Below are 25244 nucleotides of genomic sequence, written 5' to 3'. Positions count from 1 at the left end.
GACTCTCCCGGATAGCCAAATGCAAATCAAACTACCAAAACAGTCTAATAAATACTTTTATTTCGATTTAGTTTTCTTTCTACTTAAAATCTATTTCCGCACTTTGACCATCCGGGCTGGATACCTCTTGAAAAAAAGCTCCTTGTAAACCTTCATCGCGGATCTTCCTTCCGGAACAAGATTTGACGACCAACAATCAGTTATGTCTTAATTTGTCTTGCTCTTCCGATGATGGCGATGATGGTGCATATGACGATGATGCAGATGCGATCTCGTTTCCTGTACAGCTGCCACCAGCGTCCTCACCGTTTCCTCGTGTCCCTCGAAACTATCCGTTTTCTTCAATTGGCTAAGGGACGAGGCACCGCCCTCGGTGGTCGTTACGCTTCGTTTGCTTTTTGGCCGCGGAAACGTTTCCCAGGAACGTTGTTTCTGTACCAGAGACGACGACTTCGGTGTAGATCCGATCAAAAGAACCATTGTTTTCCTGGGATCCTGCGCGGATTGACCTACCGTCCCATCGATGATGCTCGACCGCCTGCTTCCTGAACCGGTGGTGCTTAGGCTGTCGCAACTCGCGCGACGACGTCTCCTCACTTCTGTCGAGGCCTTTTCATCCGCGTAGAACACATCCTCCGAATCACTGGCCGGATACACTTTGGTTCCTTTGCTCGCGGAGATTGATTGTTCGTCGGGAACTGCATGCACCTGAGCCTGTACGCGTTTCTTTGCCTCTCCAGTGCTGGATGCCTCCGAAATTCGTTGATACTCTCCTTCCTCGCCTGTGAGAAATATACGGATGATTTGAACGAATGAATCAGGATGAATTGAATGAAATATATCTCATTTCCCTATGATATGAATTATTTTGTTGAATTATTTTAAAGAAATTGATGCTATAAAGAATTCATTTTGATTTGATTTAAAATATTTTTAGAACAGAGAACTAAGATACGTTTGATTAAGATCCAATGCAAAATATTTGTTTTATTAAACAGAAAAATTTGAAAAAAATTTGAAAAAATTTATACAAAAGATAATTAAGATTAAAGGATGAGTTTAATTGGACCTTATGCTCATGGATTATTTTAATTATGTGTTATAGAGTTTCAAATGAAAAAAATACTTGAACTGTATAAAAATTATATTAAAAAATTACTAAGTGTTCCATTATCTAATATTATTTTAAGTATGACAATATGGATTCAAACTCTTTGCAGGATGGCTTATTCTGAAAGTTTCTGTTCATTAACTTAATTAGCTGATATGATTTTAAATGATAATTTAAAAATAACATTTAAATGCATTCTTAAATTAAACGCGATAGTACAATAATTCTTGCGTACATTTATCAGAATTTTATTTACATCAATCTATAAATACTATCTACATAATTTTTCAGTTTAATTGAAGCATTAAATTTTTTCTAACGCTATTTAGTCGTACATACAACCCTCACAGATTTGTTCTTACCAGCCGTATGAGACTGTGGTTGCTGGGAATCCGTACATCTTTCCGCTTGATCAAGCCCTTCGGCAGAATTGTCTCCGCTGCCACCCTTCAACGATCGATACAAAGAACGTACTTTGCTGGCGGACCAGTGGCCAGGCGGTGTCTTTGGTTTTGTACTATCGGGAGATTTTCTTGGTCGTCGACTCTGACTACGATCGCGACTTTCCTCTCTCCCTGGTGACTTTTTACGATCCTCTTTACTTCTAGCTTTCTCAATCAACTGACTAAGCACACCTCTTTTAGGATCTGTAGACTTGGCTGTCCCATAGACAACGATATTTCCACTGGAATCCAAAACAGCTTCGACACCACCGGAAGGAGTACGACAACGTGTCGGTACCTCTTTAGTTTCTAGATTAAAAATTTTTATATATATGTATATTCTTAAAATTGAGACACATTGTAATTAAAAATACCTTTCATGTAAAGTGCATTATCAGCACTGGTGGCAGTAGTGCGGGAATGTCGATGATCCTTAGTTGGAGCTTGAGTTTGTGGTTGCGGTGGTTCCTGCATTTGTAACCGTGCCAAGTGATCCAATAACGCCTGTAAATGCTGATTACTGGCTACATCAGAAGCTGTCATGCTTACTTCACCAGCGCTCACTCCAGTTGCAAAAGATTTTATAAATGGTTCTAATTGTTGAGCAAGATTCTGCAATTGTTTTACCTGACTTCTCAATGACAGAATATCGTTCATCTAAATAGAAAGAAAAAAATATATTAATTAAAACACGTTGCAGAAGATATCTTTCCTTTTACATAATAATAAAATCTGAAGAATACCTGTGAATGGAATATTTCTTTTTCTATGTGAATTCTACATATCTGTTCATCCCAAAGCGCGTCAAACACGTTTCTAAGACGTTCTAGTTCCATCTGATAATGCTCTAATTGTTGCTCTAATACACGACAATCTCTTGCCACCTGTTCGTAACGTGTCCCTAACGGAGGTGTGTTGGCTCTTCTCAAAAGTGCCACGTCGCGATGCAATTCCCCTAAACGTTCCTTCACTGTGAGCAACTGTTGATTCAATTCCTTTAACTGAGTATCAAATGTTCGGCAGTGATTGGAAAACGGCCCTCCGTCGCTCCCACTCTTGGTCGGAATCCTCTGAGCAGATTTGCTGCTCTGCTTGGAAAAGAAATGCTTTACGTAAACGCCCGCTCATTTCCTTCCTAATACATCAGACGTGTATATAAACATATACGGGTCTGAATAAAGAGTCTGATACTGACTACCACATCATCGGCTAAGAAACTAACAAGAAACGAAACGTTTTCACGTCTGCCAAGAACAGTCAATTTGCTACAAGAATGACTGTATTCTAATCTGGCTACTAACTACCACCATACGATTAAGTACAAGCCACATCATATATCGAGTAAAATCCTGTAAACAAAAATACTTACACAGAAGTGTGCGCGAGAAATGCAATGAAAAAGAAACTTGTAATATGAACGTAAAGATGGAATTTTGTAATCGAGGTGACCGGGCTAAATGAGTCTAGATACCTGAATCATTGGCGGATCCTGCTGAGTCATCGTGTGAGTTTGATCATATAACGAGTCTTTCGGGGTCTGTGCTTGACCCACATACGGTTGCAGTGCACGAGCAAACTCATTCTTATAGTTAGTCTTCAAATGCGCGGTCAGCAAAGGTGGCCTTGATGGATATCCTAATTGCGCGACTCGACTGAGCCGGTCTAACATTGGATGGGCCAGCTCGAGAAATTGATATTTCGTCGCACCGCTTGTGAAGGCGGTGCACAGCATTAAGTGCATCTGCAGTACAGGTAGTGCGCTACCTAGCGATAACAATTGGCTGCGAACCATCCTCTCCTTCGTTTCAAACTGTCGCTGTAACTCGGTCAATGCACTCCCGTGTGTCTTTGTTATAGCTTCTTGCATTCCCTGACAGAAAGAATTCAATGTTCTCTTTTCGGAATCCAAACTGTGCCGCAGTTCGTCCAATTGTGATTTTAAAGCCAATACTCCATCCCGCACACCAGCTTGCAGCTCGCAGATAGAATTAACAGCTCGTTCCATCTTCTTTGATGCCTGTTGCCAGGCAGTTTCGATATCGACGCAATGAAGTCTCGCATCTGCAGGTGTGTCGCGAAAACAAGTAGCGCAGAGCATGCACTTGGCACTTTGACTGTACATTATATATTGTTCTCCATGGGTAGGGCAACGGCGTTGAGTATCCTTGGCGCATTTGCTCATGTGCAACACCTCGTGGGTAGAGAACATCTTTGCTCGGTGGGTATGTTCCCTACAGTGTGTGCACAATGCTTGTCCTGTATACATAATTAAGAATAATTTTAAGTGTTCTACAACAGATGATATCGCTTCTTAATGCATAATAGAGATAGTAAAGTAAATTATTTAATGTTACTTCCAACGTACCACATGTTGTACAGAAAAACATAGTAGATTTGTCACGCTTATCACAATTGGCACAAGGTGGATTTTCAGAGTTTGCCAATTCAACTAGCTGACGTATCAGCTGATCGGGCGGTGGTAGTTGTGCTCCATCTTTTAGTTGCGTCTGTTGCCTATGTATACATAAAATAATATATTTAAAATTTATAAAAATAAAGAATTGTTAAAGATAAATTTAATAGTAAAAGATATATATATATATTTTAAGTCTTGCAAAATAAGAATGTTGTTTTAGATTATAAAAATGGATTCTAATGAAAATAATATATAAAAGAAAAAAAATGTTCAAAAAACTATTGTAGCAAAATGGAAAACTAAAGAATTTTATTCTGCATAATAAATCAGAATCGCACATAATCTTTGCAATAAAGAGATATTGTCAAATCAAGTATGTATATACAAGATAATAATAATCTATAAATAATATAAATGATAAGAATAGATTCACATCTAGATTTTAATGCAATCTCAATAATATTGAATTAGATTAATTAAATAGTTTTGAATAGAGATTGAGCTATACATTCTATTGTACAAATATAGAAAAAAATTTAGAATATTTCATAATTTTATCCCTAAAATTGAAATGAAATTGTATAAAGGAAAAAATTATTGTAAAGAATTAATTAAATATAACAAATTTTCTCATTATACTTGGATTTAAATCTACTATGTATAATTGAACTAGGAAATATAATGACATGCACATTGTAGCCGAACCTAAGCCAGACCTGGGATCATCACCCACCCTAAGGACGCCATGCAATAACAGTCGTTGTTATCTACCCGCAGATAGGACAGGAGACTTTTCCCTCAAGATGAGGGCCACGAATGCAGCGGGCACAAAAGGTGTGAAAGCAGGATAGCAGACAAGGCTCGTTATAATAGTCATGACAGACGCCGCAGATGAGAGGATTCCTTGGACCGCCACCAGTTACTCCTGTTGTACCATCATTCTCACCGACGTCGATACCGTCAACTGTTGTCCCCGCCGAGTTCGCCATCGTCGGCCAAACCAACGGCGGCCACCTAAAAACGAGAATCCAGAATATGCTTCATCGACAATTGCGTCAGTAGGTTTCTTCATTCTTTTCTCTTTTCTTTATAATTTCATAAATTCATCACTATTTAATAAAAGCAGATTAAAAAAACAACGTACAACTAATTAAAACGATCGGAAAGAATGTTTACCCTAAGACCGTTGGCCCGCCCGCCGCAGAAAACCCTGATGGATAGTTTATCGGCTCGTCATTCTGACGTAGTATGATGGGCGCAAACCCTCGGTTGCGCCTGACGATCGAATCTGACGTCACTGAAATGCCACCAATCTCACCCCTCCACTAAGGATGCTAGTATACGGAGAAAGGAGGACAGGCTGCTGCTGCTGCTGCTGCTGCTGCACACGCTGCTGCGTGGTAAGGCTGCACCGATCTGCACACAGGGTAGCTATGACGTAAGTGTGCAGACGCAATGATGTATGTACATAAATTCATTTACGATGCATTTTTCACTCTTTCTTTATAATTTTTCAAAAAATTTCTAATAATTTCTATAAAAATATATTTGAAAATCTACTTATATCTGAAAATTTAAAAAAATTTAAAAATGATTAAAATATTAAAATTTCTGTATAAATACTTATTTATTCTTATTTATTCGATATAAATATAGAAATAAATATATTATAAAAATTAAAAATGTAAGGCATCTTTAATCATTTTTTTTGTAAATATAAAATAATGATAATTGCATTATATTGAATAACAATTTAATGAATGATACAATTTTCACTATCACCTATGAAATTTAACATTTATAAACACCTGTTAGAAGACACAATAAAATAATATATAGTATATTATTTAGTAATATAAGATATTATAAAAAGTAGAACTTCAAATGTTTTTTTCACGTGCTTTATAAATTGTCAGAGAATCTTTTAATCTATCACTAACTGATAAGGGTGCATGTAGTATGTATATATTCGATCTATATGCGTGAGAGCATCACTTCAACCCCTGGTTCAACTACCATCACGTTTTCTGCACTCTTACAGGGATTTACATATATAATGAAACATAGAGAATCGTACAACTATTATTATATTGTAACTAGCTTTAAGCATAGTTTGTATGATGACCGATAAGTAAATAGGTATTCAAAGAAAATATTCCGTAATATCGGTTAACTATTAAAAATCTAATAATCTTTTCTTATGAAATATTACAGAAAAATGTTCAAAAGAAACTTTGAATAAAAATCGTGATTCATTTAGTAATAATTATTTTAAGATAGAAATGTTGGTCATTATGCATCGATATCCCTAGATCAGGGATGCATAAAATATATCATGATTTCAAGATATATGAAATGTATAAAGATAAAAGAAAAAAGTAAGAAAAACTAATATTAAAATAAAACCTAAGAACTTAGAATGCAAATACTTTTAAAAATTAAACTTTTTTGCTTTTTATTTCTCTTTTATAAAACAATAATGAATTATATAAATATTATATCATATACTATATATTTATGATATAATTTTATTATTGAATATTATTCATTTATTTTATGTGATTAATTTATAATTAATATTTTTTTCCCTTAGAATGAATATGAAAAAAAATTATTTTTTTATAAGACTGATAGTTAAATATAATATAATATAATAACGAGATTTCATTTCATTCTTTTTGTTTATTTGATATTTTTAATTATTATTTTCAACTTGAACATTTAATTTGAAAATCAGATCAATAGTTAACCACATAATAAATTTAAAACTATTCCACAATTTTGTTTAATTTTGCACATATTTTTTGATTAGTCAAATAAAAATATCAATAACGAATAATAGTAACATTAGAATTATCTGGTGAGGATAGAATAAACCGCCAAAAATCGCGGAATATTAACAGAAACATAGAATATATAAAGAGGTTATCTGATAAATAAAGACAAAGAAAAAGAATAATGGAAAAAGGATAGCGATAGAATAAAATTGCAGTATCAGCGCCATCTTCAGAGTGCCTTAAATAAAATACATATAGAAAGGATAGCAAATAGTGAAAGAGAAAAATAGAGATAAAATAGAAATTGAATATCAGTGCCATCTCTTAGATGTTAAAGATACTTCTTTAATAAAGTAGGATATGAATTCATATGAATAAATTTATGCCATCTCTCGAACATTTTTAAAAAAAATATTTTTTTTAATATTCTAAAGATAGTACTTAACGTCAATTCTTATTCTATATTTATCCTTCTATTTTTCATTTTTCTTGTTTGCATTTGTTTTATTTATGGCACTCTAGAGATGGCGTTGACTCCTCAATTTTTATCTATTCTGTCTTTTTTTTTTATTTTTTTTCCTTATTTATAACATCACAGAATCCTCTTTAACTTCATTCTATGATCTTATTAACATTTTGCGATTGTCGACTAAAAATTGTATCTTCCTTGGATAATTTCAATTTGATACAATATACATAAAAATATTTCATATATAAAATATGAAAATATATAAAAAAAATACGTAAAAAAATATATATGTCATTCAAATAATATTGTTAATCAACTTCGTGATCAAGAAAATATCAAGAAAATATGATACATAAAAAGGTAGCATATTACATTTTTCTAGATTTTTACCTATTTTATACTAATTTTTTATATATTTCTTAAAAATTGTCATATTTTTAGAGATAAATCTTTTTACTTAATTTTACTTAATTTTAATTATATACTTATTTAATAGTTAATTTTATATATATAAAGAAATAAATATATTTAAAATTTTAAGAAATAAATTTATATATATTTATTTATTATAATAAATATATTTATCTCTTTAAGTTCTTTATATTTTTAGAAATTAGAGGAAGAAATAAAAATATATATATATATATATTTTTTTCTTGATGCTAAACATCTGTTAAGACTAGACATTAATATTACAGCAATAATTTAGATTTTATTTAAATTTCTACAATATTTATTTAAATTTTCGAGAAATTAAATTATAAGAAATTATTACTAACTAATGAAGAACGTATTATCCATAACTGATAGTATATCCCATAGAAATCATAAGTGTTTCTTTAATAGCAGGATGCAATTGTTTTTCAATATATCTGGTCAAAGCTTGACTGGCACCTCTTAAAAAAACATCTTCCATTTCTCTAGCTATGTTTTCTTTAGATTGCCAATTTTTACCATCGTTTTCTGGATCAATTGGAAAAATATTGTCTAACGATTCATCAATGTACAAATGTCTAGTTTCTTTCGATTCCTCTTTTTCCATTATCGGATAAGTTTTTTCCCTCTTAACATTTGTTTTCGATTTGCTGTCATCCAAGTTTCTCGAAAAAACTTTAGTTATATCGGTTAGATTGGTCTGCCCTGTTCGATGTTCAGTGCAATTACCAGTTTCATTGATTTTTGACCGTTTACTGATCAATGCGGTTACAAAATCTTGAGGAGTGATCATCTCCGTTGATCTCGGTATCCTTATGGAACGAATACCAACTTCGTGACGACTTTTAAAAGACTCTAGAAAACGATGTACATCCGAAGAACTAGCAACAACATTGGATTTCACGAGAGCCCGCCTTTTTCGCAGTGGAGATTTGGTGAGCCAAACATTTTTCTTCCATATTCCTAATTTTGCAACAGGAGCGTTCACGAAACGAGATTGACGAGTTTCGTTCGGAATGACAACGTCCACCTCTTTCGAAACACCGACCAATTGACGTGGCTCTGCTGCCTCGTAATCATCATTCAATACTAAAGGTAGAATTGTATACTAGAAAATATTAAATGTTTCATTCCCAATAAATGTCGAAAATTTAATTAATCAATTAAAAAATGATACAAATAGATTACTTCATCTCGAGGTGGATAAAACGGAGGCCATTTGTCCTGTCTCTTGATTTGTTTGTCTAAACGTGTAGGATGGCAACCATAAGCATAAATAGAGGCAAATCTCGGCTCTAAGAAACTAGATTCCGTTCGAATGCGCATTTGCCCTCTGCCACGGGCGATTGGACTCGTTAAGAAATCGACACCTGCCCGTCTCAATCTTAAAGTCATTCTGCAAGACTCGGCCGATACGGAAGACTGGTGATCCCGTGGTATCAACGAAACCATTCCAGAAACAGATAAATCATTGAACATGACTCGAGTTTGAAGAGAATTGTTGTTGGGTTCGTAAATGCATTTTTCAACCCTCGCCCAATTTCCCGTGTTTCTAGCTCCTTGTGATAACTAAAAAATGAAAAACAATGTCTAAATTAATGAAAAAATAAATTAAATTAAATTTGTAAAAAAGGATGATATATAAACATAAAATTCTTCTCTCACTTGAAAATTTTCTTTTAAATGCAAGTGTAAGAATTTCATTTATATATTAATTGAAAGAAATATCAAGATTTATCTTGATATTTACAATTATAGATTATAATCCAATTCATGCAATAAATATTACTTTCACAACAATCCGGGAGACAGACATTTCAAGTGGTACAGAACGAAGTTCTTGCTGATACAACGTTCCTGGTTTCTCTTCTTCGAATCCTTTTCGTCTACTCGAGTCTTTGTGAAGTGCATCTAGGGCACGTTCTAATCTTCCACCACAAGCTTCCCAATTGCCAATATTCGAATGAATGAAATTAATCGAAGAAAATGTCAACAACATAATCACTGATATCTCACAGAATGACACCATCTCTATAACCGATAAGAAAATAATATACATAATTATTAAAAATAATTATAATAAAATGTATAACAATTTCTAAAGTCATTTTAATTATTACATGAATTTGTTACTATGGAATTTTTAATTTGATTAGATTTCATCATTATAAAAGAACAATGTGAATAAGATATTATTTATAGATCATCAAAATAGAAGAAAAATCAAAGTGAAAATTATATATAAGAATCTAATGAATAGAGGGAATAGTGGTCAGTTTTATTATTCTTTACGATTTCATGATAAAGCCAATTGTAATGACACTTTCAAAACTTGTAAGAAACAAAAAATTATATTTTTGTGTCGCGATATCATTAAAATCTCAGTAGGTATATCCTGTAGAAACTCAGTGAATTCGAGTCGCTGAAACAGAGCATGAATACGTCTTCCTTCCGTCCAGCGTTTCAGCGACAATCGAGTGAAATCAGGAAGCATAATTTGCACTATCTCTATTGTATTCTTCGATTGTTATTAATTCTTCCAAGGAAATATCGAATTAATTGCATGTATATTCTAAAATATTAAATATAATATTTCTTAATATCCGCTTTGAAATAAAAAAAATTGAAAAAAAAATCATTAAAATCATTAAAATAAATCTTATTTTAATAATATCGATTAACTAATTAATTAAATTCTTCGTATAGAATATTGATTTTATTCTAATGTTGTACGATATTAACACAAAAAGCAATAATTAAATCAATAAATAATTTTTTATCTTATTTGAAGTGAATTTCCTAATTGACCGAAACACTACGATGTAGTAAGATATTTCTTTCATTTAAGTATACGCAACTTTTTTACGATGCCCTAAATACGAAATCTTATTGTTTGGACGGTATGCATGAATCTTGATACTATATTACTACTTGACACTTGGTAAAGTGAATAAGGCCAGCATCGGTATTTTTGTATGCTAATGCGCGATTCGATGTTAATTTCATTTGCTGATGTTTCCGCGCTCCGTTAACCGGCACTGCTGATTTTGTAATTATTTCCCTTCTGTCGTATTTTTTTAAAATCATTTCTTATATATATATATATATATATATATATATATATATATATATATATTTTCTTGGCAAAACATTAGAAATTCCATTTATTCATATTATAATTATCTATATGAATAATCAATGATTTAACAAAAAAAATAAAATATTCAATTTTAAAATTATTGGGAATATATAATTAATAATAATTTTAAGATATTTTAACTGAATAAAAATTAATTATTTTTTGGAAAAATTATATATCAGATCAGATAAAGCATTGAATACGAAAATAAAGAATTTTTTTTTAATATAATGTAAAAAAAAAGAAAGTAATTTTTTAACGAAAGATAGTAATTGAAACATTATAGAAATTGCGCATTGTGCATTGTAGAAATAGTGAGAAATATAAAAAGATAAAAATATTTGTATGTACTCACTGAAAATTCGAAGGTATTATATCTTTTTTTAATAATGAAAAATTTTGTAATAAATAAATAAAATTATTCGTTCAAAGAAATGGAAATATTCAACTTGCACCTTTAGCGTAAGGCAGATCAAATAACAATGAAAGTGGCTAGATACGCGCGGTAACTCCTACTCTTAAATCTTTCTTTCTTTTTTCTTCCGGCAGTACTTATGTGGAATATGTTCGAAAGCAACGAGTTTGGTCGTATGAGATTTATCCTGAGATTTATTTATTATAAATTAATTGATTCCATTATTTCCAATGAATTAATGATTATGATATAACTTTTTTAACACATTTTAAGAATAATACATTTTAATATTTATAATATAATATAATAACCATAATATGATGCATAAAGAAATTATATATATAATATAATATATTTTTGATTGTAAAAAAACATTTGTATAAATTCATCTTTTTCGAAAGAGAACTTAAGATTTTTATAAGATTTGAGAGTTTATTAAAAAATAATATAGATTAAAAAAATATTAATCTTGATTATGTAAAATATGATATCAAATTTGTATATATGTAAAATTAATATAATAATTAAAATAAATTATTAATAATATGCATATGTAAAAATAATAACAGATTGCATATTATATTTTATGTTGGGGAATAATAGATAAATTGTAGGATATGCGATTGATGCGACCTCAAACAGTTGATCATGATATTCCTATACATATTATTTCTTGATCGAGAATGAAAATAAAAATGATGCATCAATTCGCTTGGTATGTGTATAATATTATGAATTATACTGCAATTATGATTATTCGTTAAATATTGTACGTTATAGATTAAAAACGTTCAAGTTATTTGTGAATTTAATCGTTTTCAAATTTCTGATAAAAACACATAAGCAGTTTTCTAGGTTATGTACATAAAATGTTTTTTTCTAGAAAGAACTTCTGTTTATTTATCATAGTTTTAGGTGAGACATTAATATCTTTCGTTGCAATTTGATAATAAGGCAATTTCAATTTCTCTTATTTGTGTAGTTCATGTAATAGGTGTTTTTGGACGAATGGGCGAATGTGAAGTGATAGAAGTAATCTCATTTAAGAACTCTGATCAAAAATCCGAATCTAATTCAGACGATGTAAAGTATGAAGAAGAAAATAAAATTATTGAAGCAAATGTGACAGCAACTAATTCGTCTTCTAATGTGACTAAAGTCAATTGTTTAACAGATAAAGTCTATGGACCAGTAGAAGTAAAATAATAAAATATTTGAAAATATTAAATATAAAATATAAAAAAAAAATTATATTACATAAATATAAATTTCAGATTGTTAATGCAACCAGATTAATGAAATTATTAATCTTAGAACCTGGACCATCAAATAAAAGTAGAAATGATAAAGAAGGCAGACTTTTACCAGGAACTTGTGTAATAGTATTATTTTATGCCAGATGGAGTATATTCAGTAGTCAAGCTGCACCACATTTTAATGCATTGCCACGTTCATTTCCACATATTAAAGCAGTAGCACTAGATGCTATTAAATATCAAAAGTAAGATATAATATTAAATATCAAAAGTATGAAATAAATATGAACATGAATATTTATATAATTAGAAAAATCTAAATGCTTTTTAAATTTTCCATATTTTCAGTTTTAATGCTCAATATGGAATTGTTGGAGTTCCAACATTAATGCTTGTTCATAATGGGAAACCTGTAGCAAAATTTAATTATACTGTTTATACATTGGAAACTTTTGCAAAATTTATAACACAAATAACTAATTTACAACCAAATGGATCATTATATGTTACATCCTTGGATTTCTCTGGTCCTGTTTCTAGTACACCTTCTAATGGAACAGATTATTGTCTAGTTCTTTCATGGATTTTCATTACTGCATGTGCTTTGTATTTTACATCTCAAAGTAGATGGTGGCAACAATTTGTAGAATTAATTCAAAATACATGGCGTGAAAGTAATGCTCAACATGAGCATGTTGATTAAAACATAAAAAAAGAGACTATTTTTATTCCATGTAACAAAAACATGGCATGAAATTCAAACACATGGTATTATTATTGATTTACGTGATAATATATATTGTAATTATTAATTAAGACAATGTATATATACTTTGCTAAATAAGTAAAATATATGTTATTTAGAATGATATATTGTCTAATTATTATTCTTTACCTTCTTTTAGTATTTATAAAATTACTTATTAAATTTTGCATTTTATACAATATTATACAATATTACATAATACAATATTACAATATTACATAATATTTAATAATATTATAATTTTATCTTTTAATAATATATTATTGAATTATAAATTACAAGAAGTTTTGTAAATGCGAAGTTTGTTCTAATGAAATCTCAACATACCGCGCGCCTTTTGTCAATTGAGCATCTAATTCACTTTCGATTCCTATCAATTGTTTTGATGTATATACTATAATACAAGTGATTTGAAACTCTCGAGAGATGAAATCTAACAAGATTATAATAATTTGCAATGAAACAATTATGATATTGTAAATAATAAAGCTTGAATTTGACTTCGATAGTTAATATACCGAAACTCGCATGTAATGGCCGACTTCGCGATTCACTTATCACATCCCTAACTTCATGATTGTTGTGTGCGGCATTTGTTTGCGCTGAAGTTCGTCTCTAGTGAGTTTTGTTATCGCTGTTATTATAAGAAAGAAATGCCGTTTATTTTTATGTAATATAATTGATTGCAATTAAATAGATATTTTGTGGAAAGCCAAGTCTTCCGAAGAAACAACATGACATTGTTCTATATCTGGACATATTTGAAGAGTTTTACTGATTTTTGTGATTCATCATCAGGTTAGGTTCTTAACAAGGAGCCGGCTTTGTTTTTTAATTAAAAATAAAATAGACGAACGTAAAAAAATCGAGTTAAGTTAATAAAAAAAGTAGAGGGTCAGATTAAGGTCAACAAAGACCCTCTATGAGATCAGCACCAAAACGAAAAAGATAATGGGCTCGTTAAATCTTGTCTGCCCAATGTGCTGTGGTGAAACATTTAACAATCCACAGTCATTAAAGTACCATTTATTAAGCATGACGGACAACCTATACTGTCCTGGTTGTTCGCAGCGGTCTGACTCAGTAATGGCACTCATTCAACATTTGGATCGGTGTGGACAAAGCGTTGAATCAGAGGCATCATCTGAATCAAAACATGATCCTGAGGAGGATGTTCAACAGGAATCTCAACCAGTAGATACAGAAGTGTTAATGGTTAATACCCAATGAAAATTTTTATACTTATATTCTTTTTGGTTTTTGCTTGATAATTCTAATTTTAGGATACAAATGTTGAAGGGATAGATCAAAGCTTTCTAGCAACTGTAAATGACACTGGAATTATGATAGTTGGTGGGCCTCAAACTATACAAGTTGATGAAAATGGTGTGTAGACATGCTAATTTAATCTATCTTAATTCTGTTTGTTTGACTATTATTTCTAATGAAAATATCAGGAGATATTAAAGTCGTAGAAAAGATGGAAACTGAAGAGACACACATGGAGCAAAATTCTTTGGAATTTAAGATGTCAGAAAAAGTTCCTAATATTGCAAGCAAAGCAGAAGAAAAATCTTTATCTCAGGATCAGTTAGTGGCAATTTCAACCACCTCAGAGACAGATGATAAAAATAGAAATAAAAATGTAATTACTATTTTACCTGATGGTTCAGAACTTCTTGATGGAGATACTGGTGCTTTGATAAATATGGATCATATAAATGATGTAGGTGAATTAGATGAAGATGGACTTTTACATGTTAAACAAGAACTTTGTGAGGTATGAATAATAAAGACATTATTTATACATGAATAAATAAATTATATAATTAAAAAATGTAATTTTTATAGATTGAACCAGAAGCAGTTTACAGTTGCACTAGTTGTGACATGAGCTTTAATTCTGTTGTGGAACATATAAAACAATTTCATGATGGACAAGAAGTACTACTTGAAATAGCTGATCAATTAGATGATATTCCTACAGTACCTGCAACTAACACCTTAACTTCAGAATCAGGAAATGTAATCAATAATAGACAAAGACAAAGTATGAATACTCTTCGTACAGAAGAATGTGTAGACAGTGAAGGAAGATTATATACAAGAAAAGTAGTACAAATAGAAAGATTCTGGGATAGAACTCCAGCACAAACATCACTTCAATCTACTAAAGCACCAATGATTGAAAAATTTTTTTCTAATGTAGAAGGAGTGAAAGTATGAAAAGTGTCTATTTGTCTATTTATTATAATCAATCTTGATATTTTTTCATATACATTGATTATAGGTACGAGAAAAAAGATTGGCTGCAACACCAATGAGAATGTATAGATGTAATCAGTGCCTTCAGCAGTTCTCTAAATTAGGAAACTTTCGAGTTCATGCATGTCTTCATGGCAATAATCGTTGCGATAGTTGTGACCAAACTTTTGCAACACCAAAAGCATTACAATTACATGCAAAAGTACATGAAGGTGAACCTGATCCGAATCAAAAAACTTTCATATGTGAAACTTGTGGTACAGAATTTTGTTCACATAAAAGTTTGCGCTTGCATTCTCGAATGCACGCACCAGTCAGAGCAAGGCATGTTGATGCACCTGAAGGAACACCTAGTGCAACATTCACGTGTCCTGAGTGCGGTAATGTTTCGAAAACTAAATTTAAATATAATTAATATAATTAAATTTTTTCTTAAAATACTTATATTTATACGTATATTTATTTATATATTATTATATATATATTATTATTATTATAATTTTATAATTATTTAGGCAAAACATTAGCAGAATCATACAAGGAAGCGCACATGGCATTACATTCTGGTGATTCTGTTACTTGTACAGTATGCAATAGGAAATTTGATTCTGCTGATAGTTTAGCAATGCATGCCGCAGTACATACAGAACTAAGTCAACCACATTCACCAACACCACCTACTACAGAGACTGCTACAACTGCTGAACCTGCAGAAAATCAAAAGCCTTATCAGTGTCAACATTGTGGTCGCAGATTTACAAGACCTCATGAGAAAGTAAAACATGAACGCATCCATACTGGGGAAAAACCACATGCATGTGAGGTAAGTATATTAAAAATAATATCATTTCTATTATAAAAATAATCTACTATCTCTTAGGTTTGCGGTAAAACTTTTCGCGTATCTTATTGTCTGACTTTACATATGAGGACTCACACTGGAGTCAGGCCATATGGATGCCAACATTGTGGTAAAAGATTTAAGGCTTCATCCGTATATAATCATCATTTGCTTACACACGGAGAAGAACGTGCTTACACATGCCCATATTGCCCAAAAACTTTTAAAACACGTGTTCAATTAGCAGGGCACAAAAATAGTCACACTAAACCATTTCGATGCACTGAATGTTCCCGTCCTTTTGCTTCTTTATACGCCGCGCGTGCTCATATACAAACTCATAAAAAAGATAATAATTTAAAGTTCAGTTGTTATATTTGTGGTGCATCCTATGGTAGAGCATTTGCTTTGAAAGATCATTTAAAACAACATGGTCAAGATGTATTAGCTCCACCAGAACCAGCAAGAGAAGAAGAAATTCATGAAGGAGAAGATTTTTTGCTTGCTGAAGAAGAAGTTGAAGATGATGAACTAGTTATTCCGTCACCATTACCCGTCGCGCAATCATCAGAAGCTGATGATACAGAATGAGACTATAAAAGCTAGTCATATGTTTGTTATAAATTGTAGTTTAATATTGTTTAATGTAATGGAAAATGATGATGATGAATGAATCCCTATTTTCCATAGTGTTCAAAGACTATCAGCAGGATTTGTATTCATGCATTAAATGTTATAAAATTTTAGTTTTTATGAACAAATGACATTCTAATGTGAATTGCTGCTGTGACTAGACATGAATAGTATTCGTTTGTAAATAATACAAATATACAAATATTTGTATTATTTGTAATTATTTGTAAATAATACAAATAATACATACTAAAAATTTGTATATCCTCAATGGTATTGTGCGGATAGAATATGTGAAATATGAATAGCAATTGTATCAGAGATAGTTTTATTATGCCTGTTTAATATATTAAAGTAAAAAAATCTATATTATTTAATTTATGATCTATTTTAACAATTGAGTTACATTATTAGTTACAACTATGTTGTGAATTTCAATACCATTCTTAATTTCTACTTTCTTAGTTATTTAATAGTAATATAAGATAATAGTAATATAATAAAATGAATTACAAAATATTACTTTATTTTAGCTATAAAAAAATAAAAATCTAACAAAAATCTTTCTCAAAGATTAATATTAGAATTAATTCTAAGAGTTCCAATGGTGTTAAAAATTTATAATATAAAAAATATAGATGTATTCATAAAAAAGTATATAAACGATTAATAATTTCAATTATTTTTAATCTCTTAAAAAAAATAACATTTAGTACTGAAATTAAATATTTGCATAATTAAATCGTACTATTAGTATAACTTTTATATATTTTTCGTACATTAAAAAAAAATTATAAAAAATCGTTTAGATAATTTTATGACTGACTAGAAAATAATCTACTAAGTACAAATTATATGAAGTGTCTAATAAAAAGTATATAAATAATAAATATATGATATATAGATCACAACTACGTAAAATATTGTGCAAAAATATTTTTATTTAAATGTGCCAAATGTACATTCTTGTACATAAACAAAACCTAATTAATTTATATAGATAAAAAAAGCTACCGCACATCATTATACAAATTATACAAATTTATATGAAATTCATGTGTATTCATATACATTTTCACCAAATAAAATATGCTTATAAATTAAAAAATATAAATCATCATTATTTAATAATGATGATAAATCATCATTATTTTTCATAAAAAAAATATTCTTTTAAAAGTATTTCCAGAATTGATCAATTATTTTTAACCGAAGTCTCATGTTTCAAACTTTATTAAAGTGGTGAATAAACAAACTTGTTCTTGATATTATAATGTACCATCTGTTGCATTTAGATTAAGTCTCTTGCAAATATGATTAAGTCTTTAGTATTCTATTAGAATTCATGTCGTTCTTGTGCCTTATTAAAATAAATGACATGAGCTTTTTAAATTTGTGGAATAAAAGTTTTATATTAGATATACAATGGAATTATCATATAGAAAATAATTATGATTTTACATCTGCTAATTTGGAAGTATGATTTTGTTTAAAATATCAATTAGTTATTACATTCACTATTAATATAATTGACAAATATATAAATTCTTAGTGGGAAAATATCGACACTAGTAAGTATATGTTTCCCAGAGAAATTTGGGAAATACGTCCTATGTGGGAAATAATTGTAAAAATCATCAGCATTTTACCAATTATCATCATTGGATCTTTTGCTAATGGTGGATTAATCTACGTGATACTCAAAGAAAAATCTTTACATACTACAACTAATCTCTTAATTGTGAATATGTGTATCGCGGATTTAGGTACATGCTTAATATGTCCATGGATGTTTCTTTGCGTCGATCTATTTCAAAATTATATTTTGGGAGAGATTGGTTGTCGATTGGATGGATCATTGGTGCATGCTTTAACATTAGTTGCAGTTTTTAATTTGAGTACAATTAGTTATGATCGTGTTTCTGCTATTGTGCTTAATTGCTCGGGAAAATTAACAAAAAGGTGATAAAATAAAGAATTAAAAACATAAAAATCATTATATAATAAATAATATACATTTTACATTTTTTTATCATGGATTTTATTATCAGGATGATGTATATTTTACTTTTCTCTACTTGGATTTTTGGAATATCTGTTGCCATTCCTTTGATTTATTTTCGTCATTATTATGAAAGACAATGGAAAAATTATTTAGAAACTTATTGCACTGAAGATACTGTGCTTATTTATCCTTATTGGCATATTTTTGCTGGTTTAAGTGTTTGGGCACCATTGACTATCATGGCAATATGTTATACAGCTATTCTTATCAAAGTATTGAAATGATAAAGTATTTAATTTTTCTTATAAATATTATAAAAATATAAATATAATCTATAAAATATCGAATTTTAGTTAGATCGCTATAAATCACAAGCTCTAAAAAATAAATATTCAATTGTGGTAAAATATAAAGGAAAAGTAACACAAATATTGGCTCTTATAGTTTTAGCATTCATTATATGCCGTGTACCATTTACCGCATTAATAATTCGTAGAGCACAATTATTGAAAGAAACACCTAAAACAGGACAAGCAGAAGCTATATATCCATTATGGTAAATATTTCTAAAAAATTAATAAAAATATTTTTCCAAGATATATATAGTATGTAATAAATAAACAATTGTTACAGGTATATTAGCAGATATTTAGTATTAGTTAATGCAGCAATAAATCCTTTATTATATGGCTGTAGTAGTAGTTCACTAAGGAAGGAATTAATGTTGTGCTCTGCTACATCTTGGCTAATGCAAAAAAAAAAACAAAAAGTATTAAAAACTTGTATTATCTCAGGATTAAAAACACAAAATTCTCATAATCTAAAACCACAATTTCCTTGTATACGAATCTTTTATAAAGACAGAAACACAATACCACATATTTCATCAACTATCATATGATCAAATGTTAGAATCCTATTTGCTTTAATTAATTTTATAAATATATTTTAAATATTTTATTGAGAAATATAATAAGAAATATAAATGTAGGATAAATAATATTTAAAATCTTAAATTCCTTATAGATGCATTTCTTATCTATTTTTATATATTATATACTTACATCAAAAATATAAAATAGTAATGCAAGCAATTAAATAAGAAACGGCAGTTTTAAATATAAAGCACTTATCAATATAAATCAGATTTGATCAATTTTTGCAAAAATAAAAATACATGGATACCTAGATATCTGAAGCATTATTATTTAATCGCTACATTTTTAAGACTATCAGCTGTAAGTTTACCACCATTGGCAGTAAGTAAAAGATTTCCACTCCAAGATGCTTCCCCATTACCATTTACTACGAGATCAACCTAAAAAATTTAATTTAATAGTAACTTGTGAATATATAACTTTTTTCATTTTACTATATAAAAAACAAAAGCATACTTGTAATTTTTCCCATATTTTTTTTTTGGGATTAAGTACATCATCTGGTGATTCATCTTCATATCCATCCACAATTACTTTTTCACCTGGCTTGCTATCTAATGGAGGTCTCAATGGTTCTACTCGTCTCATTGGTTCATCCCTATATTGTTAATAATTTAAAAATTACTTAATCTAATACATATAAATTTATAAATCAAATCAAAACATACACTGAAGCACATAAAACCATTCCATGGGATTGAACACCTCTTAAATTTGCTGGTTTCAAGTTTGCAAGGACAACTACCATTCTATCTTTCATTTGTTCTAATGGTACATAATTTACAAGTCCACTGACTATTGTACGAGGTCCAGTAGCTTCTCCAAGATCAATTTTTTCTACATAAAGTGAATCAGCATCAGAATGTTTTGATACTTCAATTATTTTGCCAACTCTGATATCTAATCGAGCCGGTGTTAATTCCTCAATAATTTCTAAATTACATAATAACATAAATGTTTCATATTATCATTTGAATTTATAGTTTGTTCAATATTTGTTTTATTTGAAAAAAATATTACTTGGTTTTTGTGGAGGATATGCTTTATTCGCTAAATTTTTAAATTTTGAATCTGTTTCAAATTCTTTTCTAATTGGATCTAAAAGTTTATTGATATAAATCTCAACTGCATTTTTTAAATCTCCAGGATGTATTTCTTCCTTAGCGAATGCATTTTCTAAATCTTCATATGTATCAAATGATATATCTCCACCTAATAAAAGATGTATTATATATATTTGTATTTATTAAAAATTAATAAAATATTAAAAATAAAAACTAAAACATACCAAATTCAGCTGTTCTATATACATTAAAAGATTCTTCTTCTTTTAATAAAGGATATATTACATGTTTGGCAAATGAAAGTACTCCATTATCATTAATATTACCAGGTTCACAAAATGCTTTTTTTAACTTTTTTTTAACAGCTGCAGGATTATCTAATAAATCAATCTTTGAATCTTCTTCAGAAGAAGACATTTTTGATCCTGCTAATCCAGGAACTGAAATAAAATTTTGTGTTTATAATTTATAAATTTTAAAAATTAATTTTTGTATTTGATTTTAATATAATGTTTTTTATTGCACACATACTCATTGGATTCATTAAATGAATACATTTTTCATAACCAAGTAATGGTAAATATTTTTCTGAAAAGGTGAAAATTTTTCTTTGATCTATTCCACCAAATTGAGCATCAACTTTAAGATACTGTTCATCCAAAGCTTGCAAACCTGGATATAATAATCCAGAAAGCAAAGGATTTACAACTTGTTTAACTACTTCAGCACCTGCTTTTTTTGCATCATGTTCAGTTACAATAGAACTTAAACGATATACATCTAATGTATATTCCCTAGAATAAAAAATAATTGATAGCATCTATCAATTTTTTGTTCATATTTAATTAGATATAATTATTTACTTGGATAATTGATAATCAGTTCCTTTAACAAACTTTAATTTTTCCAAAGGTACATCAATAGACCTAAGCATAGCTTTAATGACTTTTTCATAATATTGGGTACGTAATTCTAAAAGTTCCCATGGTGCTTTCATATTATCCAAATAAGCATGAAGATCAGCAAATAATATAGTAACTTCTGCACCAGATTTTAAGAAATCTGCTATCTTAGACATTGGTGTAAAATAGCCAATATGAGGTTTACCAGTTGTAGCAGTACCCCAATAAAGCTTCAAATCTCGTTGTTTGAGAATACTTTTAAGTTTTTCATCACCAAGCCACTCAGCTAAATTTCTTGTGATGAGTTCATATTTTTCTTCCCATTTCAGTTCAACCATGTTTGTAGCACTAAATAAAAGATAAAACTAAAATTTTTTAAATTAAAAATATAATGATAACATTTATTAATTAAATAAAATGACACATGTGTTTAGCCACGTGTACTTACAACACACATCAAATTTCTAAACTTAACCTTATAATTAATTTTATAATTATAATAACATTGATTCTAATTAGATTCATGCAAATATTTTAAATAACATATAATTCAGTAAAATATAATAAACTTATACCAATATTATAATATATATAATTATAACAATTGTAATTATTTAATTTACTTAACATCTGTTCGAAATAAATCAATTGAAAATCAAAATTAAAAAATAATTAAACTACTTATATAAATTATTATCTTAATATTAAATCAATTACATTGCATAACTTCTCAAATACAATAAATTTTTTTTCGGATATAGTAAACCCGAAAAAAGTTGATAAGTTGAACGCATGTGCTACTGAAGGTATAGTAAGAGTGTAGAATATGAATAAGATATTCAAGCATATAAGAACATATATACTTTCGAATTACAATTCATTATGAATTTAGAATAATATGTTTTTTTTTAATTTTGAAATTATTATATAAAATTAAATATTTAATATTTAATAATATTTATATTAAATAATTTTAATTCGTTGTCATCAATATTATCAATCAATATTATCTCTAATTCGTAAATCAAGTGCTGAATCTATTCTCTCAAGTTTATTAATTTTTTCATATCTTTGTTTAGCAACATTTTCCAATCTTTTATAAAGAATTGATGTTGTAGGAAACATACGTTTAAAATCACGGCGATCTAAACGAACTAATTCACATACTTCTAGCGCGATTACAGTTTCTAATCTTTTTCGGTCTGGAAATATTATAGCTGCTTCACCAAAGTAACCTCCATCTTTTTCATGACATATCTTAAAAATAAATTATTAATTTTTATTATTTTTATAACATATATTAATATAAAATAAATTTGCATACTTCTTTTCCAGAGAATGTAATAAGAGCAACAGTTCCACTAACTATAAAGAACATACATTCACCTTCAGTTTTACTTTTATATATGATATCTTCATTAAGATAAATGACTGGTTTTAAAATTTCTATAAAAATTTAACATTGAAAATAAAAAATTTTTCAAAATAAAAACATATTTTTATTTTACCCATTAAATTTCCAATAACATTGCGTGGCAAATGATGCAAAATGGTTGCTGTATCTAACAATCCACGGGTACTGTGCATCATAATTTCTTGATTTAAAAGATCTAAATATAAAAGTAAATAATAAAAATATATATTTACAAAAAATCAAATTATTGATACAAAGTTTCTTCAAATTAAATATTCAAATTAAATATTAACTTGATAAAGTACGATATATTGCATTTTCTTTAAAGTAACTGCCTTGAAAACGATATTCGTAATAATCAATAAGTCTTTTTTTAAGATTTTCTGGAAATTTTTTTTGATGAATATATTCTTTTACTTGATATATAACTTGTTGATACTTTAATTCTGCTTCTGCAGCTGATTCAATCAATTGTAAGATTATAACTGTCATAATATGAAAAATAATTTAAAAAAATTATTCTTAACAAATAATTAATTGTATCAAAAATGAAAAAAATTACCTAAAAAATAAATTATACATGCTTTTCCAAACAACAGTAAAATACAACGGGTTATTATATCCATTTTACCCAGGGAATAAAATTCTAAACAAGTCGATGCCATAATATTACTCATGCCAATATGAAAATACATTAAATAAATATCATAGTCAGATTTCTCATATAATTTGGAAGTAATTAAATACATATCTGAATCCTGTAGTATTTATAACTCATATTAATACTAATATTTATAAATAGCAAATCATTAATTTGAGAAATAAAATAAACATAAGATAAGGAAATTTGAATATACATACTTTTAAAGTTTCAGCATTTATATGTGCTATGATAAATGGGAAAAGGATTGTTGTACAACTACTCCAATGAAATAATAATAATATCAAAATGAATAACCATATAATTTTTTCTTGAGCGTGTGAAAGTACAAAATACTAGAGAAGATATGTTTATATCTTAATAAATTTAAGTTACTTTTTTCACATTTTTAAATTTTTCTATATCTATTTCTTACTGTGTTAAGTATTTGTCCGATGTAGTGACGTAATGTAAAAATACGTATAATTTTTAAAAGTGGAAAAAATTCGGGAATCAATAATAAAGAATTTGAATTAGGTCCAGGAGGTAAAATGCGATCTTGATAAAACCAAACATATGGAATTGATGATATAAGATCGAAAAAAAAATATCCTTTCATATAATTTCTAAAAATAACACTTGTTTTAAAAATATATTTCATCAATTAAAGCATCAATTTAAATTTAAAAAGTTAAATAAATTAATGAATTACTGTATTATCAAAATTGGATCAAGAAAAACTTCATGACCATCCTTTGATTCAAAACCAGTTATCATATTAAATCCAATATCGCATATGCAAATAATATATGCAGGATGTACTAAATTCCAAATTTTTGGATCAGAACTTTTAGCTACTCTATGAAATGCCAAAATATATGGTATTACAACAAACATGTACAGAAATGTAAATGTCATTAAGAAATCCCAATAATATCTGTATAAATATAAATTTATTTTAAAATTATCTTCTTATCTTAATTATATTATTATATTCTTAATTATATATTTTGAAAAAATTAAAATTACCTTAAGTTACTACAAGGATGTATTACCCACCATGTTGTAGAACGCCCATGTCTTCTCTTTTCAAAAGCAATCGCGGCTAAACTACGTAAGTAATTCCGAGTTAAAGGATGAGTTATACAAACAAGAAAAATTTTCTGAAAATTTCGTTTCCAACGAGTATAAAATCTTGCATTTGGAGGTAATTTTGGTAAATTACTGTCAGATTTTTTTGGTAATTCGCAAACATGAACATCTAATAATCTCTTTCGCATTCGTCGCATCTTTATTCTGTAATTACTTTATAAAA

General features: G+C 28.8%; 6 protein-coding genes across 26 annotated transcripts; 3 read left to right on the top strand and 3 right to left on the bottom strand.

Moving 5' to 3' along the window:
* Window positions 1–38: 38 nt before the first annotated feature.
* LOC726670 (RING finger protein 207) lies at window positions 39–6086 on the bottom strand. 6 transcript variants are annotated; one of them, XM_016916178.2, is made up of 9 exons: window positions 5911–6086; window positions 5147–5386; window positions 4742–4984; window positions 3920–4068; window positions 3026–3810; window positions 2298–2645; window positions 1929–2211; window positions 1474–1863; window positions 39–782 (listed from the first exon to the last, which is right to left on the bottom strand). In XM_016916178.2, exons 3-9 carry the CDS (start codon window positions 4957–4959, stop codon window positions 208–210), a joined length of 2748 nt encoding a protein of 915 aa, XP_016771667.1. In that variant the 5' UTR covers window positions 4960–4984; window positions 5147–5386; window positions 5911–6086; the 3' UTR covers window positions 39–207. The 6 variants fall into 6 exon arrangements, with proteins under 6 accessions (XP_016771667.1, XP_006564880.1, XP_006564878.1 ...); XM_006564817.3 differs by lacking the exon at window positions 5911–6086 and having other exon boundaries at window positions 39–432; window positions 514–782; XM_006564815.3 differs by lacking the exon at window positions 5911–6086 and having other exon boundaries at window positions 5115–5386.
* A 1847-nt stretch (window positions 6087–7933) lies between these two features.
* Window positions 7934–11380, bottom strand: LOC100578703. 2 transcript variants are annotated; one of them, XM_003250488.4, is made up of 4 exons: window positions 11146–11380; window positions 9441–9682; window positions 8840–9220; window positions 7934–8759 (listed from the first exon to the last, which is right to left on the bottom strand). In XM_003250488.4, the coding sequence occupies exons 2-4, from the start codon at window positions 9678–9680 to the stop codon at window positions 8010–8012; spliced, it is 1371 nt and encodes a 456-aa protein (XP_003250536.2). In that variant the 5' UTR covers window positions 9681–9682; window positions 11146–11380; the 3' UTR covers window positions 7934–8009. The 2 variants fall into 2 exon arrangements, with proteins under 2 accessions (XP_003250536.2, XP_006564882.2); XM_006564819.3 differs by lacking the exon at window positions 11146–11380 and adding an exon at window positions 10510–10693.
* A 462-nt stretch (window positions 11381–11842) lies between these two features.
* On the top strand, window positions 11843–13208 carry LOC726649 (thioredoxin domain-containing protein 15). Of its 3 annotated transcripts, none has more exons than XM_006564821.2 (4): window positions 11843–12120; window positions 12200–12402; window positions 12480–12706; window positions 12810–13208. In XM_006564821.2, the coding sequence occupies exons 1-4, from the start codon at window positions 12075–12077 to the stop codon at window positions 13162–13164; spliced, it is 831 nt and encodes a 276-aa protein (XP_006564884.1). In that variant the 5' UTR covers window positions 11843–12074; the 3' UTR covers window positions 13165–13208. The 3 variants fall into 3 exon arrangements, with proteins under 3 accessions (XP_006564884.1, XP_006564883.1, XP_006564885.1); XM_006564820.2 differs by having other exon boundaries at window positions 11844–12120; window positions 12188–12402; XM_006564822.3 differs by having other exon boundaries at window positions 11846–11920; window positions 12188–12402.
* Window positions 13209–13744: 536 nt separating this feature from the next.
* Window positions 13745–17338, top strand: LOC100578743 (zinc finger protein 431). 2 transcript variants are annotated; one of them, XM_006564824.3, is made up of 7 exons: window positions 13745–14442; window positions 14511–14613; window positions 14697–15007; window positions 15079–15447; window positions 15518–15872; window positions 16008–16315; window positions 16373–17338. In XM_006564824.3, exons 1-7 carry the CDS (start codon window positions 14179–14181, stop codon window positions 16922–16924), a joined length of 2262 nt encoding a protein of 753 aa, XP_006564887.1. In that variant the 5' UTR covers window positions 13745–14178; the 3' UTR covers window positions 16925–17338. The 2 variants fall into 2 exon arrangements, with proteins under 2 accessions (XP_006564887.1, XP_006564886.1); XM_006564823.3 differs by having other exon boundaries at window positions 14685–15007.
* Window positions 17339–17665: 327 nt separating this feature from the next.
* On the top strand, window positions 17666–19975 carry LOC102653795 (neuropeptide Y receptor type 1). The gene is made up of 4 exons (XM_026445017.1): window positions 17666–18928; window positions 19018–19243; window positions 19325–19527; window positions 19605–19975. The coding sequence occupies exons 1-4, from the start codon at window positions 18546–18548 to the stop codon at window positions 19870–19872; spliced, it is 1080 nt and encodes a 359-aa protein (XP_026300802.1). The 5' UTR covers window positions 17666–18545; the 3' UTR covers window positions 19873–19975.
* Window positions 19976–20113: 138 nt separating this feature from the next.
* Window positions 20114–25233, bottom strand: LOC413909 (tyrosine--tRNA ligase, cytoplasmic). Of its 12 annotated transcripts, XM_026445016.1 has the most exons (16): window positions 24959–25233; window positions 24642–24866; window positions 24366–24555; window positions 24151–24285; window positions 23852–24047; window positions 23583–23774; window positions 23384–23485; window positions 23200–23321; window positions 23043–23132; window positions 21837–22240; window positions 21505–21767; window positions 21198–21413; window positions 20930–21121; window positions 20578–20842; window positions 20366–20507; window positions 20114–20289 (listed from the first exon to the last, which is right to left on the bottom strand). In XM_026445016.1, the coding sequence occupies exons 1-16, from the start codon at window positions 25216–25218 to the stop codon at window positions 20176–20178; spliced, it is 3108 nt and encodes a 1035-aa protein (XP_026300801.1). In that variant the 5' UTR covers window positions 25219–25233; the 3' UTR covers window positions 20114–20175. The 12 variants fall into 12 exon arrangements, with proteins under 12 accessions (XP_026300801.1, XP_026300798.1, XP_026300799.1 ...); XM_026445013.1 differs by lacking the exons at window positions 23583–23774; window positions 24151–24285; window positions 24366–24555; window positions 24642–24866; window positions 24959–25233 and having other exon boundaries at window positions 23852–23981; XM_026445014.1 differs by lacking the exons at window positions 23583–23774; window positions 23852–24047; window positions 24151–24285; ... (1 more) ...; window positions 24642–24866; window positions 24959–25233 and having other exon boundaries at window positions 23262–23321; window positions 23384–23466.
* Between the last annotated feature and the right edge of the window lie 11 nt (window positions 25234–25244).

This window comes from Apis mellifera, linkage group LG14 (assembly GCF_003254395.2).
Source record: "Apis mellifera strain DH4 linkage group LG14, Amel_HAv3.1, whole genome shotgun sequence".
Classification (NCBI taxonomy): domain Eukaryota; kingdom Metazoa; phylum Arthropoda; class Insecta; order Hymenoptera; family Apidae; genus Apis; species Apis mellifera.
The sequence above is the reverse complement of the archived record's forward strand: the minus strand, read 5'-3'. Positions and strand labels throughout refer to the sequence as shown.

Coding starts and splice junctions, on each gene's coding strand:
- LOC726670 (XM_016916178.2), bottom strand. CDS start 4,959: ATGGCGAACTCGGCGGGGACAACAGTTGACGGTATCGACGTCGGTGAG. Junction 2,646..3,025: donor AGGATCCGCCAATGATTCAG/GTATCTAGACTC, acceptor TTCTTTTCCAAG/CAGAGCAGCAAATCTGCTCA. Junction 783..1,473: donor ACCACAGTCTCATACGGCTG/GTAAGAACAAAT, acceptor TATTTCTCACAG/GCGAGGAAGGAGAGTATCAA.
- LOC100578743 (XM_006564823.3), top strand. CDS start 14,179: ATGGGCTCGTTAAATCTTGTCTGCCCAATGTGCTGTGGTGAAACATTT. Junction 14,614..14,684: donor TATACAAGTTGATGAAAATG/GTGTGTAGACAT, acceptor TGAAAATATCAG/GAGATATTAAAGTCGTAGAA. Junction 16,316..16,372: donor AAAAACCACATGCATGTGAG/GTAAGTATATTA, acceptor ACTATCTCTTAG/GTTTGCGGTAAAACTTTTCG.
- LOC102653795 (XM_026445017.1), top strand. CDS start 18,546: ATGTTTCCCAGAGAAATTTGGGAAATACGTCCTATGTGGGAAATAATT. Junction 18,929..19,017: donor TCGGGAAAATTAACAAAAAG/GTGATAAAATAA, acceptor TTTTATTATCAG/GATGATGTATATTTTACTTT. Junction 19,244..19,324: donor ATACAGCTATTCTTATCAAA/GTATTGAAATGA, acceptor ATCGAATTTTAG/TTAGATCGCTATAAATCACA.
- LOC100578703 (XM_003250488.4), bottom strand. CDS start 9,680: ATGGTGTCATTCTGTGAGATATCAGTGATTATGTTGTTGACATTTTCT. Junction 9,221..9,440: donor TCTCCCGGATTGTTGTGAAA/GTAATATTTATT, acceptor TTCATTTTTTAG/TTATCACAAGGAGCTAGAAA. Junction 8,760..8,839: donor TTTATCCACCTCGAGATGAA/GTAATCTATTTG, acceptor AATATTTTCTAG/TATACAATTCTACCTTTAGT.
- LOC413909 (XM_026445016.1), bottom strand. CDS start 25,218: ATGCGACGAATGCGAAAGAGATTATTAGATGTTCATGTTTGCGAATTA. Junction 23,775..23,851: donor ATGTATAATTTATTTTTTAG/GTAATTTTTTTC, acceptor ATATTATGACAG/TTATAATCTTACAATTGATT. Junction 20,508..20,577: donor ATGGTTTTATGTGCTTCAGT/GTATGTTTTGAT, acceptor TTAACAATATAG/GGATGAACCAATGAGACGAG.
- LOC726649 (XM_006564820.2), top strand. CDS start 12,075: ATGTTTTTTTCTAGAAAGAACTTCTGTTTATTTATCATAGTTTTAG. Junction 12,121..12,187: donor TTTATTTATCATAGTTTTAG/GTGAGACATTAA, acceptor TTATTTGTGTAG/TTCATGTAATAGGTGTTTTT. Junction 12,707..12,809: donor GATGCTATTAAATATCAAAA/GTAAGATATAAT, acceptor CCATATTTTCAG/TTTTAATGCTCAATATGGAA.